This window comes from Propithecus coquereli, unplaced genomic scaffold (genome assembly GCF_000956105.1).
Source record: "Propithecus coquereli isolate 6110/MARCELLA unplaced genomic scaffold, Pcoq_1.0 Scaffold378, whole genome shotgun sequence".
Lineage (NCBI taxonomy): Eukaryota > Metazoa > Chordata > Mammalia > Primates > Indriidae > Propithecus > Propithecus coquereli.
Genome location: NW_012149485.1, coordinates 43,547 through 62,091, shown reverse-complemented (window position 1 = coordinate 62,091; position 18,545 = coordinate 43,547). Strand labels below are relative to the sequence as shown.

The window sequence follows — 18,545 nt, the reverse complement described above, 5'->3', positions numbered from 1 at the left end:
AGTGCAGGCTAAATGACAGTGGCTGCTTCTTTAAAGCCTTCCTTCCTTCTTCCTTCTCTTTCCCCATTCTTTTTCCCTCCCTTCCTTTTCTTTTCTTTCCTTCCAGCGATTGCTGAGCCCACTGCAAGTCCAACATGACATTGCACATATGTTCTCTAATTTAATCTACAGAAGGACCCACTGCTGTGGCTATTACCCTCTCCATTTTACAAACAGGACAATTGTGACTCCGAATGATGATGGGATGCAGCTAACATCACACTGCTGGGGAGCAGAGTCTCAGAAAGGGCGAGCTATCATCCCTAGAGGCATGGCCAGAGCTTGGAGCCAGAGGGCCTAGAAGCCCTCAGGATCATGAGCGCTTCGATTTACCAGTAATGCCCCCTACTCCAGAAGACAGGACACCCTGTTACCTAATATAGGATGCTGCTGGACGGATCTCATGCCCCACATAGGGCTTGGACTTGGAGGTGCTCAAGAAATGGACTTCATTCCCCCGTACCCTGTCGAAGAGCCTGGCAAATAGCGTGACTGTCCCTCTCCTGGGTCAATTTTCTTGCTCACTGTACTTTGACCTGTGGCCCCATCCTGTACCCATGTGCATCAGGCCCTAGATAGCAGCTTTCCAACTGGAACCTTAAAGGCTCCTGGGGTTGTCCAAGAGCTTATAGAGACACTTGTTGTATCTACTCAATGACACTGTGGGGCCAGTCTAGGGACCAGGGCATCTGGGATCTGGCCCGGCTTTGCCAATGATTTGCTACGTGCTCTCGGACTTCACTATCCATCTCTGGACCTCACTTTATCACTTACATCTGGTTCAGTGAACCATGGCCTGGAAGCCAAATCCAGCCCACCATTGCTTTTGTACATAAAGTTTTGCTGGAACACAGCTACGTCCATTCATTGAGACATTGTCTGTGGCTGCTTTCACCGTGCAAAGGCAGAGCTGAGTAATTGCAACAGAGACTGTATGGTCTGCAAAGACTAAAATATTTCCTGCCTGGCCCTTAACAGAAAATGTTTGCCTTACCTACAAAATGGGGATAAACCAAATCCACATGTGCCAATATGCATTCTGCAAATCTCTACGGATAGGAAGACTATTGAACTTATCCCTGAAACTGGGGCACATTATGAAATGGATGCTCTTTAACAATTTCACCAAAACAGGAGGAAACCAGGGCTGTTCCAGCAAACCAGGATGGAGAGCCACGTCTCTCCAGAATACTATCTCTATAGTAAGGTGGTCACGGGACAAAAGAGGTGCAAGGTCAAACTTAAAGGGAGACAGTAAATTAAACACCAACAAATGGGGTTCTTTCTGACTCCTCAGAACCCACACTTGGATAATTGTGAGTCTCCTAGGAGGGAAAACACCATGTGGTTTTTCCAGAATGCTGTGACCTTGTCAGCAGTCCCCAGTCTTTTTGGCACCAGGGACCAGTTTACAGAAGACAATTTTTCCACGGACTGGGGGTGGGGGTGAGGGTGGGGAGGCAGAGCTCAGGTGGTGATGTAAGCATTGGGGAGCGGCTGTAGTAGCTGTAAATACAGATGAAGCTTCCCTCGCTGGCCTGCCACTCACCTCCTGCTGTGCAGCCTGGTTCCTAAGTTTCATGGAAAACAATTTTTCCAGGGATAGGGAGTGGGGGCAGAGCTCAGGTGGTGATTCGTAGCCCAGTTCCCAGCAGGCTTAGGAGCAGTACCTGCAGCTGGGAGGTTGGGGACCTTGATCACATCAGCCTTCACCACGGAGCATCTCAGGGAATAAAGGTTCCACAGCACACACTCTACAAGTCATGCCGTGGGGATTCCTCCCAAGATGTACAGGCAAGATTGTCTCCCCTCATTCACACAATTGTGCCGACAGAGAATGCAGGGTTGACCCTGAAACCCAAAAAGCTCTGAAGACAACATACTTCACCTTAGTGTTCCGTAAAGTAATTTGTGGTCAAGCCTGAAGTGAGCTGAGCTGGCCTAACACTACTTACAGTCTTTTTTTTATCACATTTCCTATGAATATGTGTAAGTTTTGCTGAAGGAATATTACTATATTTGATTATGGGGTGCTGCCTGAGACTCTACTAGGGGTGTTATGCAATATGCAGGATATGCATGTATGTTACCTGTTAAATTCTAAATATTCTGAATTCTGAAACATATCGACACCATGGGTTTCAGATAAAGGTTTGTGTTAAAACATTCTGCACAAAGTGGAAAGACACGGAAATAATGAGGCCAAAGGTATACGATTCGTCTCAGAACATCGAGGCTAAAACACATCACATTATTAAATATTAAAAATCAAAGGACTCTCCTTTTAGCCACTGTCATTGATAGGTTCTTGCTGTTCTAAAGAAGGGAGTGGGGGTGTGATCTGATATAAATTGAAGACAGACCAGACTGACCCCCAAAAGGCGAGCTCTGTCTAACTCACCTCTGCATTACGGGTACCTGGCACCTGCCTGGCTTGCACAGGATGCTAAATGATGGACGAATGGGGGAGAAGGTTGAGTGGCTGAGCGATGGTTTGTGAAAACGTTTGTATAACCACGCTACCATCCTCATCGAACTTAAGATGAGTTCTTCCAAGGATTCACTCTCTCTTTTTCTCTTTCCTTCTCTTTCTCACCACCTCTTTCTTTTCTGCTCTCTTCCTAACATTCCTTCTTCCTGCTCCTGCCTCTTGGCCACCCCACGGGTGGGCAGAGGAGATGAGGATGAGAGAACTAAAGGAAATGAGGTCACAAGCAGGACGATTTAGGTCCTTCTCCCAGGCTGTTTGCAGTTCTCCAGGGTCGTGGGGGTAACTCGTGCTGTTTGGCAGTGCCTGCTGCAAATACACTGTCTCATTATCCACTCCTGTAAGCCTCCTGACAAAGGACTCCAAAGTGTAAACCTTAAGAAAACCCTCAGACCCGGATCCAGGTCACAAGAGGCAGCTGCCAGATTCCCCAGCAGTGCCGTGCGCACATCAGCAGGACCAGCGCACCAGGGAGGCCGGGTCCGTTCTGAGAGCCCGGCTTTGGAGTCGCACCCTTCCTCCCCTCACCCACAAGTTCCAGGTGTGGCCGAGCCTTTCGAGAACTCTCCTGGAGGAAGCCGGGAGCCAAGTGGTAAGACTTTCAGTCTGTACTAATTCATAGCCAGCGGCTGTTGAAATGGGGCCAGTGAGACTGAGAAACTGAAATTTTCATTCTATTTAACTTTAATTAAACTTTACCTTCAAATTTAAAAACTCAGACTTCAGTTATTAGAAAACTTTTAAATATGTGTGGAACAACTTGTGTATACGAATCCACTTCTTCAGCTGTACGTTTTATGAAATCTAAATACAAATCAGTATTTCTAATGAAAATGTAGCTTTCAAATTGAGACTTGCTGTCAGTGTAAAATATATACTGGATTGTGGAGACTTATAAGGAAAGAATGGAAAATATCTTACAACGTGATTACACGTTGAAGTGATAGTATTTTGGATATATTCGGTTAAGTAAAGCATGCTATTAAAATTAATTTCACTGGTGTCTTTCTACTTTTTTAATATGGCTACTAGAAATGTACGAATCACACATATAGCTCCCATTGTACTTCTCTTGGACTGTACTAGATTAGGCTGTAAAATCCAACAGAATGGGCACAAAACAAGGCTCTACATCCATGTAAGGCTGGATTACTTCCTCAAGCCTTAGTTTCACCATCTGTAAAATGGGTATAATAGCACCTGCCTCAAAGGTTTGCTTTGAAGATTAAACAAGTTAAGGTATGTGAAATATTTTGTGCTATGCCTGGAACATAATAAACATTCAACAAATGATAGACATCATTATCACTATCATCTACCATCACTACCACTACCATTATCAGCATCTCTTCCCTATTTCTAAAAGGAATTTCAGGGAATCTATAACAACAGACAAGAAAATTACTCTAAAAAGAAATCACAAGCCATTGAGGATAAAAGGAAATATTTACGGCAAAAATGCAGGCTAAGTATCGAGGGTAATTGAGTATTAAATTCTGATTTCTAGTTGCCAAGGCAAAGGGGAAATAAAGCTTGAATTGTCTCATTAAGGTAAACCCAACAAACAATCTCATGGAAAAATATATTCCTAACACTAAAATCTGAAAGACTGTGCCACGATGTTGAACTAGAAGGTATCTAAGAAGCCCCCAGCCGCTCATGTTGCCACCCTTAAGTCCATCTTCTGCTTCAGACACCAGAGAAATTTCTCCAAAATATAGACCTGATGACATCACTTTCTAACACAAAACCTTTCAACAGCACGAGTGGGGATTAACTGCAAATGGACACAGGGGATTATCGGGATGATAAAAATGTTCTAAAACTGGTTTATGGTGCCAGTTGCACAACTCAGCAGGTTTCTTGAAAATCATTGGATTGCATACTTAAAGCAGGTGGATTCTACGATGCGTAAATTTCACCTTAATAATACCAGTGTTAAAAAAGAAAATAGGAAAAAAAATCTTTCAGCAGTCCCAGGCCAAGATGAGCTGGAACAGCGTTCCTCAAAGCATGCTCCATGGACTGGTGCCAGTCTGTGCACTGTGCATATCGGTCCACAAGGAAAAAAGAGGGAGGTGTTTAGAAGCTGGCACAGCAATTTGGCATTGCCATGACATTTTTTATTGTGGTTTATGAGAATATTGCTCAACACTGGGCTGGGGGGGAAAGGGGCCCTTCACCACAGGTAGTCTGAGAGGCACTGCTCTAGACTAGAGCATAAATTCTACCTCGTTAGCCTGACATTCAAAGCTCCCATGACCTACCGGCCCCTGCAGGCTTATCTTCCTATATATCTCTTTTGCAGTGAACCCTTAAACAACGTGGCGTTTCTAAACTCTGCCATAATCTGTCACTCACTCCTCTAGCCCATTATAAACAGTCCCTGACAACTCAAATGCCATTCCCTATCGTTTCCAATATATTTGCATTCATCCTTCAAGGCTCAGCCTAACTGTCATCTCCTCTTAGAAGCCATCCTAATTGTCTTCCCCACCAAGCACCACCCCTCTTCCCCAGGGGTGATCACTGATGAGTTATCTCATCTCTCTGAACCTCAATCTTTTCAACTGTAAAATAGGGAAACCTCATCAGCTGGTCGTAAGCATTGAGTTTCATGAAAAGGAATCAATGTCTTTGTTCCTCCAGCATCCTGGGAAGCCACTATCATCCTGCTGGATTGTCACTGTTTATTTATACACGAGTCTCTTCCTACAGTTGATGATCTCCAGGGGCTATGCTGCATCACCTCGGCATCCACAGGGCCTGGCTAGGAGGAGAAGCCATGAAGTCCTTTCTAGATCTAGCAACTATAGAGAGGACAAGAGGTGTATAGATTTATTATTAATTTTTTGAAACCAAACCATGGGAAGATGTCATACCTGATAGAAATGTGGCCAGAAGGTGCTGATGGCGAGCTCTGCCTTCACCCATCCCTCGGTGACGACCCCAGACACATTCCAGACGGGGTTCCCCTGGGGCCCGCCGTTCACCTTCACATACACGTTCAAGGCCCCTGGGCTGGACCTGTCGCGGCTGGAGAAGTAGTAATGGAAATCGATGCAGTGGGTGTCATTCTCCTTCAGGGTCGGCAAGAGAAGGTGGGCCTTCTGGCCAGAGGCTCTCCCAGAGCTGTTCACCATCATGAAGGATCCTGGAGACCCCAAAAGAGGGTGGGGAAATAGAGACAAGAAGAGAGAAAGAAAAATCAGTCACATCCGTAAATATGATGGCCAGAGGAGTGACCAGAGACCAAAGCGTTCTAGGAGGGTCTGTTTGATGCCGAGGAAGCCACATCTCCTCTCTGAGCCTGACTATCCTCTCCTGTAATTGGGAATAAAAATCCCTACTCAACAAAGTGGCTTTAAGAATTAAGAGCTGGTAACACGTATGAAGTATTTTTACAAGGTAAACCGTCTATAAACATCTGCAGAAGAAACATTACATCCAAAACCTCCTGAAGGAAGCATGGAATAAAATCCCAGGAATTTAGTTACCTGCCACTTTAGCAGGTGAAATGAGATGAACTAGAACCTCATGCAAGCTCGGGCTGTTTCAATGGACGCAGAACCTCTACAATACGAGAGACGCCATTGTTCTGACATATCCCACCTGGAGTCTTGCACTCAGTACAGGGAACTACCTATTAAAGGAGAATATATAAACGTAGAGTATGTTCAATAAGCAAGGAAGACCCTGAAGAAGTGTAAGAACGCACTGGAAGATGTTTAGGTGGAATGGAAGATAAGTTATACTTGTTAAGCACTTGCAGAGTACCAGTGTTGATGTTGGATGTCATGTATTGTTCAATTCGATCTGATTGACCCTGGAAGATAGAGGGTTTTCATTTTACTCAAAGATTGAGTGACTTGATCTGGGCCACTTGGAAAGAGAGGGAGGGACCCACATTCTCTCCAGCTTCGATGTTTATGCTATTATGACTACTTGCAGAAAACATAGCTACTATTCCAAGTATAAACAAAAGGCTGGCACATAGGAAGGAACTGAGCCTCTTGTGAGTTGCTTTGACAGATTAAAGGTTATTCCCTGTTCACTATCCCTCCCTGGATCCATGTCCTTTGCCACTGGCTTTGCAGTTTCTCCCAGTAGAACCAGAGGGTGTGTCCCCCTCCCCTGACTTTGGGCTCCACCATATGACTTGCTTTGGTCAACAGGATGCTAAAGAATGATTCAAGCGAAGGTTAAAATGTGCTTTTCTAGCTGGGTTTGCCCTGTTGCACTGCTGCCACCTTTTAAGAGAAGAATGTGCCCCAGGTAGCTGCTGCTCCTTCCAGCTTGGGATCAAGAATAACCACACATAGAGGAGACCTGGCCTCAACCAATGGTGAAGAACTAGGCCCTGCCATCCCCACTGCCAGAAGTATAGCCACACGGCCAACAAGCCCAATCTAGATCGGCCAGCCCACACTCAGTGCACAGTTCCATGAGCAAGGAAATAAATGCTTATAGTTGCTTGCCACTGAGTTTCATCTTGGTTTCTTATGCAGTCTTATTGTGGCAATAGCTAATTGATACAGCCCCCCAAGAGGACAGACTCATGAAAGAAACCGCGAGGAGGTACATTTCAGCTCAACGTGCAAAGGACTTTCTGACAAGCAAAGCTGGTGCAAAATAGGACTGACTGGCTAGAGGCAAAGTGGGTTCCCCATCAATGCAGGTGGCTAAATAAATACAGCCTGGACAAATTGAAGACATGTCTAAGGAAATTTCACAATCAACTGGTAGGGCTGAACTCTGTGACTCAGGGGGTCCTATGAGTCTATAAAACAAACTATATCATAAAACACGGCAGAAAAACTCAGGTGATTTGGGGATGAATATTTCCACCTAGAAACCACTGTTGTTTTGAAATCTTACTTTAACCACTAAAATCTTCAATTCAGGATAAAACCTTAAGACTACTTATCCTCAGCCAAGATGAGCCACTTCAACAGCTATAAGTCGCCTCGTCCCTTCACCCTAATACCAAAAAGAATAACAGCTTCCGGTTAATAAGTGCTAGGCAATCCGTATCTTGTTGGGGTTCTGGAGAGTACCAATCAAACTCTGTCTCCTCTGGGTTCTGAATGAATTTAAAACCAGACACAGGAGAGAGACAGAGTTCAAAACCTCCACTTTATTACTTACAAAGCAACTTGGACTTGAGGCTGAATTAGACTTTCTGCATTTTCTTCCCTGAAGCAGCAGGCAGAGCATCTGGATAACAATGGATCCCCACACACACACTCCAACTCCGCCCATATCCCTAGGGCAAGAGCCGCCCTAGTGGGAGGACCACTTAGGGCAGTTGGGTGGACTCATACCCAAAAGGAGCCAACAAGGAGCAAAGTGACAAGCACAGAGAAACCTGAACCAATGGCCATCGGATTTTTGCCATACTACCATTCAGAAAACCCACCCACCCCTCAGGATGGAGCTGCTGCAAGTGGAGCAGAAGTGGTATTTTCACCAGTGTTTCCACGTGAGTAAAGTTTCCTAGTTCCTACTGGTCTGGCAATAACACACGGTAAGTGGAGAGATGTTCCACGTCAGATATGTCATCTAATTGTCGTAACCCCCCAGTGAGGCAGCAAGGAGGGAACCATTGCAAAGGGAGAAACCGAGGCTCAGAGGTAAGTCTTAGCCTGCATTCATGCCCACAGCTGTCTGCCACCTACATCCCACAGGGTTCCAGAAGGTTTCCCTGGACAGATAAGTAATGACCCAAAAGCCCCACGATGGGTGTGGGACTGCCCCTGCCCTGGATAAGTGGCACATCTCCCAGCAGGGGAGGCAGCCTGAGAAGCAAGGTGTGTCTGGCTCTCTCCACTCCGAGTCCCACGATGCTTCATGCGCATCTCAGCTCCTGTCCTGCTGCCAGCGCACACCAGGTGCACATGCGTCTCAGCTTCTTCCAATCCACAGCCTAGAGGTTTGGGAAGGTTTTCCTTCTACCAGCTCGTGTTCCCATTTCTTTTTATCCTAGCATCAGTAGCAGGGCAGGCTTACTGAGGAGGTGGACTTTACCCTGCTCCACGGGGTTTCGTGACAACCAGGTAACATCGCTCTGGGCACACACCTGGACTACATTTTCAGCTTCCCTTTAGTGTTTGGTGGGGCCATGCAACTAAGTTCTAGCCAATGGGTGTGAGTATGATGTGTGCCAGTTCTAGGCCTAGATCATAACAGCCTCCTCTCTCTTGCCCCCACACCTCCATCCTCCATCATCTTGTCTCTCGAAGGACTGCCCTTGACCAGAAGCCTCAGCATCACCTGGGAGCTTGTCAGAAATGAGAACCTCAGACCCATCCCAGGCCTCTTAAATATGGATCTGCATGTTATCACGGTCCCCAGGTGATCTTCATGCACATTAAGGTGTGAGAATCACTGGTCCATTGTTTTTTTCCCATCTACCGGCTGAACATACAGGATTTCAAGGACCCAGGAGAAGGCAGAGCCACAGTAAATGCAGGTGGCTTCCATGATCACACGGCAGGCCACCCACCTGTTAGGAACATTCATTTTGGACTTTACATAAAGTAATAATACACTATTAGTAGGCTATTAAGCCACTGAAATTTTGAAGTTTAACAATTTCCACAGCTGGCATTATTATTATTATTTTGGTACCCCCAGTAGGGCCCCTACTTCCTACAAGCTGCTTTATTCAAAGGGATAAGATACCCTTTGAAATGATATCTATTAAGCAAAGTTGCAAGACGTTCTACATTGGGACATCAGTAAGAGCAGTAACCCTGGGTAGTAACCGGGAGGCATCTGAAATAGAGAGACCGGCATGCGCAAAGGCACGAAGCACCCAGCAATGCAAGGTAGTGTCTTAGAGGAGGTGGGATCCAGCCAACTCTCTCCTCTGCCACATCTAGCCCACCTCACAGAGGCCCCCAGAAGGGAAGGAAGCTGCAACTCTGCGTGGAGCGTGGGCCTGCCATTAAGGACTGCTCAGGATTGAAATCCCTTGTACATCGGCAGCTTAGTGAGGCCCTCTTTGATCAACAGGTTGGCATAATTAATATCATCTGGGGCTGTCAGTTTCCTGGAGATCAAAAATGAGCTGGTCATTATGCCAAGATCAGTCAGAAACAAGAAAGAGAAAGACTGTAAATACATTCTCTTCCCTTCTCCCTTAAAAAAAAATCCACTAACGTGATAAGGAACATAAAACAGCATTAGTTTCCTCACAGTTATTATACATAGCACCGAAAACTGTGGAATTAAACCAGGAAGCACTCTCTGGCTGGCCATAAATTTTGCATTTTTCCCCTTCGTGCATAATAATGCCTCGATAAGCTCCCCGTTATTGATGTGTCTGCAACACAGATCCCCTTTTTGGAGGCAAAACACTTCTCCGTAGCAGATGGCGGCTATTGTGTTTACACATGAGCACCTCAGGATTGCATTTCCTCACGTCGGCAGTAAAAAGAAAGTCCTAATTGAGTTTTTAATGGCTTTGCACATTGTTCATTAAGATTACATGAGTATGCTCGGGCAACTGGCAGCTGAGGGCCTCGAGCTCCAAGAGCTCAGTGCGGTCCCTGCAGACGGGTGGCCCTGCCAGCTCCCAGCGCCAGCACCTACGTGAAAGGCAAGGAAGGCTACGAGGCCCCAAGTGCTGCTCAAAGCCAGGCAGCTGTGGTGGTGTGGAACGAAGCCTGGATCTTCAGTCAAGAAAACCGTGTTTCAGTCCCACTTCTGTTGTTTCTTAGTTGTGAGCAAGTCAATAAAACTCCCAGGGCCTCAATGTGCTCATATATAAAATGGGACAATAAAACCTACATATCAAAGATTTTTGTTTCTGTTTTCAAGTGAATATTAAAGGAAAAATAGTTCTTGACTCAATAGATGTCAATTTCATAATAGCCAGCAGCAAATGACAGGGGGCCAATGCAATTTACAACAGCTCATGTTTATTAAGAACTTACTACTTGCCAGGCATTGACCTAAGCATCATTTAGCATCCGAGTGAGGTAGTGCCATGCTATCCCTGTTTTAAAAAAAATACCGAGAACAGAGAGGTGAAGTTATTCACCCAAAGCCACACAGGCAGAAAGTGGTATATACTCAAATCAGTTATTCTTGCTCAGGAACCAGAGACTTCAGGGTCTAGAAACGAACTCTCCAAACCAGCAGCAATAGCAACATGTGCCTATTTGAATTAATTATAATTAAACAGAACAGAAAAATTATTTCCTTACAGACACTAGCCACATTTCAAGTGCTCAGTAGACAGACATAGCCAGTGGCTACCATACTGGACAGTGTTGATGTAGAATATTTCGACAGTCATGAAAAGTTCTGCACTGGTCTAGCAGTTGTAGATTATTCATCAAAGCATAACAAATTATAACCAGGTGAGTCACAGGAGCTCAACTAACACAACTTACTCATTTTATAAACTCCAGTGGAGGGGTAGTGACTTGCCCAAGGTCACACAATACAATGAAGATTTAGACTCAGATTTCCTGACTCCCATTTTAGGTTCCACTACAGATGCCTCTGCCCTCCTTGCCTGAGTTGTACAGCCACAGGAGTGCTTCCCCAGAGAGCTATTTAAAAGGGCAAAAACACATGCTGCCTCCAGGAAGCAGAGAGGCCTTAGACATTCTAAATGCCACATGTCTTTTAGGAGAAGCACATGCACACACAAAGGTGCTCCCACCCTCAGCTCTGACATGCAGTTCAACAACTATTCGTTGACCCTGCAGCCTTGGTGAGCAAGGATAATTCAGGATACCTCTAACCTGGAGTGAACTGGCCTGGATTGGAGTTCCAGCTACACTTCTCCTTGGATAATCTCAGACAAACCACTTAAAACCTCTGAGCCTCAGTTTCCTCTTCTGTAAAATGGCCACAAAAACCCATCTCACATTGTGGTCATGAGGGTTAAATGTAATACTGTTTATGAAGTGTCTAGATAAGGATTGCTGCATCTTAGGTCCTCAAAAATAGCTTCTTTTCTATCTTTCCCATACCCCTAAAGGTTTTTTTTCAGTATGGCAAGGAGACCTCAATAGACTGAAGAAGAAGACAGCAAGGAATCCATTGAGAAACAGAGTAAAATTGGCTGCCCCGTTGCACCCCTACAAATGATCAGGCATCAAGGCTGCGGGATGCCTCCCTCTCAAGTTTCTCAAATCTTCTTCCTCCCCACTTCCACGGCCACTGGCCTGGGTCAAGCCCATGGTATGTGTGTCATGGACTTTTGGTTTGTTTGTTTCATGGACTTTTGCAACAACTCCCTTACCGGTCTAGTCCTTGATTCTTTCACCATCCAATAAAACCAGCAGTCAGCACCCTCTTTCTGAGATATAAAACTGACTATGACGGGTCCCCCGCTTCCACTAACGTCCTCCTTTATAGGAAACTCCCCCTTTCCTGTAAAGTCCAAGGTCTTTCCTGGGGATATTTGGAGGCTTCCCATCCTGGCCCCCACCTCCCTGCCCCGTGTATGAAAACTGCCCCCCGTACACACACAGTCCTCATCCACTCTGCGGTAGGCACAATACTGGCCTCACAAAGATGTCCACATCCTATGTCTGGAGCCTGTGAATACATTACCTTACAGGGCAAAAGGGAAATAAGTTTGCAAATGGCATGGAGGTGAGTAAGCATGTAACCTGGAGATGGAGAGATAATTCTGGATTTTCCAGATGAGCACAATGGAATCACAAGGGGTTTTGTGAGTGGTTGGGGAGGCGGGAGAGCCACAGTCAGAGCTAGAGAGCGACCTGGTGATGCTGTGCTGCTGGCTTTGAAGATGCAGGAAGGGGCCATGAGCCAGAAGAAGGGATGTGGGAACTAGAAAAGACAAGAAAATGTGAATTCTCCCCTAGAGCCTCCAGTGAGTTTAGTTTAGGACTTTTCATCTCCAGAACGTTAAGATAAAATATGTGTGCTGTTTTCAGCCACTAGATTTGTGGTAATTTGTTACAGCAGCAATAGGAAACTAATACACACCCCAAACATCCTGAGTACTTCCCTGTCTCTGGGTTTTTGCTCAGGTGATGCCCTTCCTGAAACCCACACTACCCTTGGTGGATGGGTACCCTTAAGGCTCTTTCATTAAACTACTTAAATGCCACTTACTCTGCGTGGCTTTTGCTAATATCCAGAGAATAGTCCTTTCTGCCCTGCTGTTCCTATACTTCATAATGCATCCTTCTATTATAGCTCTTCTCAATAAGACCTACTTTAAAAGTCCATAATGATGAAATTTAGCAGTCTGGTCATAATAAAAGTGTGAGGGGCACAAAAACATCAAAAAGCATAATGCACTTTCAAGTAAGAAAACGTATGTGCAAGAGAAAGAGAAGCACATGGTATTACAGGTATTACCGTGCAAACTAGTAATCATGAAGCCAATCATAAATATAACAATAAACCAATAGCCACACTAACAAACATATCATTCAACATTATTCATATTATCTATGAAAGCAATCTAAATTATCATGTGTCAAAAAAAGGGAGAGAAATTTGCTTCTTTTCTAATATACTAGAAAACAGGGAGGAGGTATTAATTACAGCTTAATGGATACATAATATCTATTTAAAACAAGGGAAATACATCCTGAAATTTCAAAGGAACTGAATATTGTGAACGTTGTGTCAGTTCGTGTGAACGAGTAGTAAGTATTTCTGCAATCATTCATTCAGACCAATACGCTGGGGTTTAAGCATTTCATATGCAAATTTGTTAAGGCAATTTTCTAAGAAACAGCTATCTAACAATCCACGTAGGTGCGGATAATGTAGTTTCAAAATGGTATTAACCCCAGGTGACTGGATTTGAAGGTCTAGGGGGAAGGGGCTCTGTGCTAACCCCTGCTCCACACACCAACCTGAGCACGGCCAGGCAGGGGTTCACGTACACTCAGGCCTTTTCCCCGAAACCAAATGCCTAGACCTCCTGCATTCCTTCCCTCTCCTGAGAAAAAGATGAAGGCAGAGGGGAAGAGGGAGAGAGAAAAGAAAAGAGGAAGAAGTAAGTAAAGGAAAAGAAAGAACAATGGAAAAGAGGAAGATGAGGAGAGAAGAGAGAGGACGGCTGGAGGGAAGGGAGGGAAGAGAAAGAGGGAGAGGGAGGTAGAGAAACAAGAGAACTGAAACACAGGGAAGGAAACAGATGCTGATCAGAGAGAAAGAGAAGAGGATAAAGGCTACAGAGATGAAGCAGAATGAAATCTAAACCACATACAACTCCTCAATAACCTTGCAGCCTCTCTAACTCCCAAAACAAAAACAAAAGCAAAAATAAAAAACTTTTCACCCAACTTTCTCCTTTTGGTGATGAAATGAGACCCAGGGACACCGTCATAGGGCATCCCAGGACCTGTGTTCGCCCCTCTGTCACTTCCTCACTTGCGTCCCCCAACCCCTCCACGCAGTATCCCAACCTCCCTGGAGGAAAACCGAATGTGATTGTAGGAGAAACAATGGAACCCAATGCAGGACAGAATGACAGCTGGGCTGTATAAACGGTGAGACATAAGGCCTGTTCCACTTGCTCTTTGATGTTGGAAATAGCACAGTTCCTTGGCAGAGTCAAGACAGAACTGAAGGTGGGGTAATGTCACTCTCCCTATAGGTGCCCCAGCCCTCCCTGTGCACCCATTCTAGGCACACAGCACCTCCGTCAGCAAGAGCCCTCTCTGTTCACGTGCAAAGCAGGAGCACAGGTAGAGTTTCTGAAGTTCATCCCAGCTAGAGACGTCTATGGCTCTAAGACTTCACATGAGTAGTTAGCAGTGAGTTAGTAGCCAGGGCTGGCTTGGAGTTTCTACCTACTCTCCTTCTGAAGAAGGTCAGGGGAGGAGAGAGCTTTCTCCTTGGATCTTGTTCCTGGAGGAAAGCAGTATTTTTTGTGTTCTCACGAGAACTCCTTTCTCTCTCTTGCTCTTGATTATAACAGCAACAGCAGCAAACACGTACTGTCGCATTTTACTTAGATCCATTTATTTAATTTTAATATAAACCCTCTGAGGTAGTCATTATTATTCTTCTCTCACAAAGGAGAAAACAGAGGCAGAGAGGTTAAGTAACTTTCTCAGGGCCACACAGCTGGCAGCAGAGCCAGGATTCAAACCTAGGAAGTTTGCATTATCATTTAGCTGCTAAGCTCAGTGCCACAAGTGGGTATGCTATATTTGATGGCAAGGAATGATGATAAACTCCCTGGAGTCAGCTGCCCTTGCCGAGGGCAGCTGGTGCAGGTAGGGAGAGGGAAAAAGAGAGGGAGGAAAGAACAGAAATTAAATCAGTTGCCAAGCTGCTACCGTATCAAAAGTAAAGAGAACAACAGGGCTGCTGGGAACATTCTCAGACCCCAAATTGTTCTTGACATTCATTGGGCTGAGTCCTTTGCTTCCGCAGCTCTAAATGGAAATGACACGGAACTAAAATATATATATTTTTTTAAATCTCCAGACTCTTCACACATCCGTTGGCATGATAATATTTTGATTAGTTACATTTATGCTCCAATTACACTCACAGAATGTTCAACCGTGTCTTATATATAGCATGTTTGCCATGCTCCATAGAAAATGCGGGATTATTACCTCATATATTTGCCATGGGAAAAGACACAAATGGAAAAGGGGAGGGAAAGAAAAAGCGAGACGAGGAGATGACTAAGCCTGTGGAAATGGTGTTGTCTTGCCTTCGCATTACTAAATTGGGTCATTGCTATTATTTTCCAGGCTTTAAAATGCCAGGGCTGGGAGAGACATCAAGTGTTTAGAGGCCCAGCTCTCCTCTCACCTGATGCTTTTATCTCCCTTACAACAACTGGGCCTGCAAGCAACCTCATCACGTACCCGGTGAGTGGCAGGGTCAACAGTGGGGAAGGTTTGCGTCTTTTTGCTTTTTCTTTTCCCTGGGGAGAGCCTCCCTCTGTTTCTCAAAGAGGTCTGTGACCCTGTCCAAGGCAGATAGACAGATAGATACATACAGACATAAATATGTAAATAAATAGAGGCTAAGAGCTACTCTGAGCTTTGCAAGATGCCTGCCCTAGTGATGCTAGGATGGACTTCTTACTTTGCGTGCCAGCCAGATGCTATCATAGTATTTTGTTCTTTGTTAGCAAACCGCACTGTCACGCTAGCTAACGGTGATACCAGATGGGCCCCTCAGCCCCATGGAGATCTGCTAAAGACTGTCCATACCCTAATTCCACAGCACTCTCCCCTCCAATCCTCTGCCACTGGGGCTTTCTTCTTCCACTTGCTTCTTTCTGTCACTGCATCCCTGAGTCTGCTGGTACCTCTGCGCCTCAGTTTCCCCTCTGTGGGTCAATGCATGAAGGCCGACCCTTCTTCCAGCTTCCTTGTGAAATCCACCAGAAGCATGCATTTTATAAATTTAATAAATTTGGTTCTAACCTCAAATATCACTTGGACACTTGCTCTATGTGCCTGGCACTTTAGGGGGATAGCAGTCAGCAGGGGAGAGTTTTTGCCCTCTTGGCGATCATAGACAAGTAAAAAGCAATTACAGGAATATGGGAAGTTTTATATTAATAATACGACATGTACATAGAGAGGTATCTAACCCAGATTTGATTTTGGGGAAAAAGCATAAAAAGAAAGAAAACAATAATAACTTGCTGGAACAAATAAACTCTACACTGAGGTCTAAGATCATGTAGGTGTCAGACAAGGGAAGAGGCAACAGATGAAATATCCTGTTTCAAAACTGAGAAATAAGATAGTCTCTGCCCTGATGAGAGGCTAGAAGGAATTGCAGGTAGAAAGCAACAGCCTTATAGACCATCTCTCTAACCTCCCATCACCAGTTTATAGATGAGGAACATGATATTCAGAGAGGTACAGTGACTTGTCCAAAGTCACACAGCCAAATGGTGGGAGTGCCAGCCCACAAACTTAGGTCCGCCTGACTCTAAGGTCAATGCTATCTCCTTCCAAAACAGTGGTTCCCAGATCACAGCATGCATTAGAATCACCAGGAAGGCTTGTTAAATGGTGCTAGGCCCCATTTCCAGTAGGTTTGGGGTGGAGTCCAAGAATTTGCACTTCTAACAACATTCTAAGTGATACTGATACAGCTAATCCTTGGGCCAAAGTTTGGGAACCACTAGACTAGCTGATCTCTAACTGCCCCATCCTAATGGGGCTGAGGCCCATGAACTTGGGCAGTTGAAAAAATGGTGCTGCCACAGGGATGCTGACCTGCTGGAAGAGACTCCCTCCTACCCTGGGCCACACCCTGCCCACCTCACTCAGGGGCAGGAGGTCTCTGGCCACAGGCCATCAAGCAGGAAGTCTCCCTCTGCTGCCCAACTCCAGCAGTTCCTCTCCTCTGGCCTGAGCAGTCTCCCTTCCATCACTGCTAATTACCAAGAATATCATTAGACACTTATTGACTCCCCCAAATGTACTAGGGTCTGCACAGAAAATAGCACAATAATTATTCCTCCTCTTTTACCATCCTCTAAGGAGCTACAAGACTTTGACAGCTGTTATCCAATTAATCCTGACAGCTTATTTTTTTTATAATGTAAAGGTATTTTTTCCATCTAAGATTGGAAAAGCTATTTCCTTTTTTGAGGTAAGAATGAGGGCAAAGAGAGGCCAACTAACTTGTTCCACATCGGTAGGGTCATTTCTCACCCCCATTCTCCTGCCATGTCAGTGGCATCACGTAGAACAAGGACGGGCACTCTGGATCAGAATGCCAGGTCAAATCCCAGCTCTGTCAGCTACCAGCTGTGTGGCCTTGGGCAAGTTCCTTAGCCTCTCTGAGCCTCAGTTTCTTCATCTGAAAAATGGAGGTGATGATGATAAAAGCAGATCCTGCCTCATAGATTTGTTATGCGAATTAAAGGTGTTTATGTATGTTATGGGACAGTACCTGGTGCATTGGGGATCTGCGTGTTAGCTACCATGGCCTTTGGCAACATCCCTGAGCCCTCGTGGTGATCTCTGACTACAACTAAGAGACAGCTGATCCCATAAACCAGCAGGGCAAGGCAGGTCCCAGCCTCACTGTCCACACAGGCAGTGGCCTTAGGAAGCACCAGGAAGCCATGGAGCATCTCCCAACAGTTGACCCCAGGGAACACTTCTCTCCACCAGTGGTTCTCCAAGTGTGGTCCCCAAGCCAGCTGCCTCCGCACCATGGGGAACTTGTTAGAAAAGCAAATCTCTGGGCCCCAGCCTAGAATGACTAAACCAGGATTCTGAGAGGGGCTCAGCCATCTCGGGTCTAACAAGTTGTCCGGGTGATGCTGACGCATGCACAAGTTTGAAAACAACATTTTTTGCAAACGGGTAGCCTGAGCCTCAGCCTATTTGGGTGGACCACAATAACCCAGGGTCTCATGCCAGCTCCCGTCCACTGGATGTTCCCTACTCTTCCCAGGAAGGGACAGGTTCTCTGAGTTCACAGCAATGTGGCCTGGGTCCAGAGCCTGCATTCTTGACCACTGCCCTACGTGGCTTCTCTTGAAACTGCCTTTCCAGTTGGGCTTCTGGGAAGGACTCCACCCCCACTCCCTCGAGGGCCAGCTGAGAGGGGGCACTTGTGGCCGAGGAAGCCACAGCTGCCTTTGCATGTCAGAGGCAGGAAGAGGAGGCAGCTACAGAGCACTGAGGACTCACACGCATAGACTTAGGAGTCTCCCAGTCCTATGCGAGTCCTTGAAGCAACCAGGACATCACCATGGCTGTCAATTGGGCCCTCTTGAAATCAAGCCCCTGAGCCCCTTGGCCTTCTTTCTGGCCTTCATATTGACCCTCTCACCCTTGCCCCTCTCCCCCACCGCCCAACCTATCCCCGTCCTCTCAGCTGGAAAGCTGATTTCCTACCTGTCTCACCTTCCTCCCGTCACCCATCCCATCTTCCTCCCTCATGCCACTTTTCCTACCAGAATCCCCTTGGAACCTTTGCCCTCACCCATGATGCAGACACCAACCTCCCCCAGCTCCCCTTCCCCCTGCTGCCACCCACCCTATCCAGCCCAGTGACCTCCATACTC

The 18,545-nt window shown here is 45.9% G+C and overlaps 1 protein-coding gene across 1 annotated transcript in view; it reads right to left on the bottom strand.

Annotated features, from left to right (window-relative positions):
• Positions 1-17,603, bottom strand: part of PTPRT (protein tyrosine phosphatase, receptor type, T) — a 734,792-nt gene extending 717,189 nt beyond the window's left edge. The window contains exons 1-2 of the mRNA XM_012652055.1: positions 17,420-17,603; positions 5,410-5,681 (exon numbers count right to left, since the gene is read on the bottom strand). Coding sequence (XP_012507509.1) covers positions 5,410-5,681; positions 17,420-17,603 — 456 coding nt within the window. The remainder of the gene's footprint in view (positions 1-5,409; positions 5,682-17,419) is intronic.
• Between the last annotated feature and the right edge of the window lie 942 nt (positions 17,604-18,545).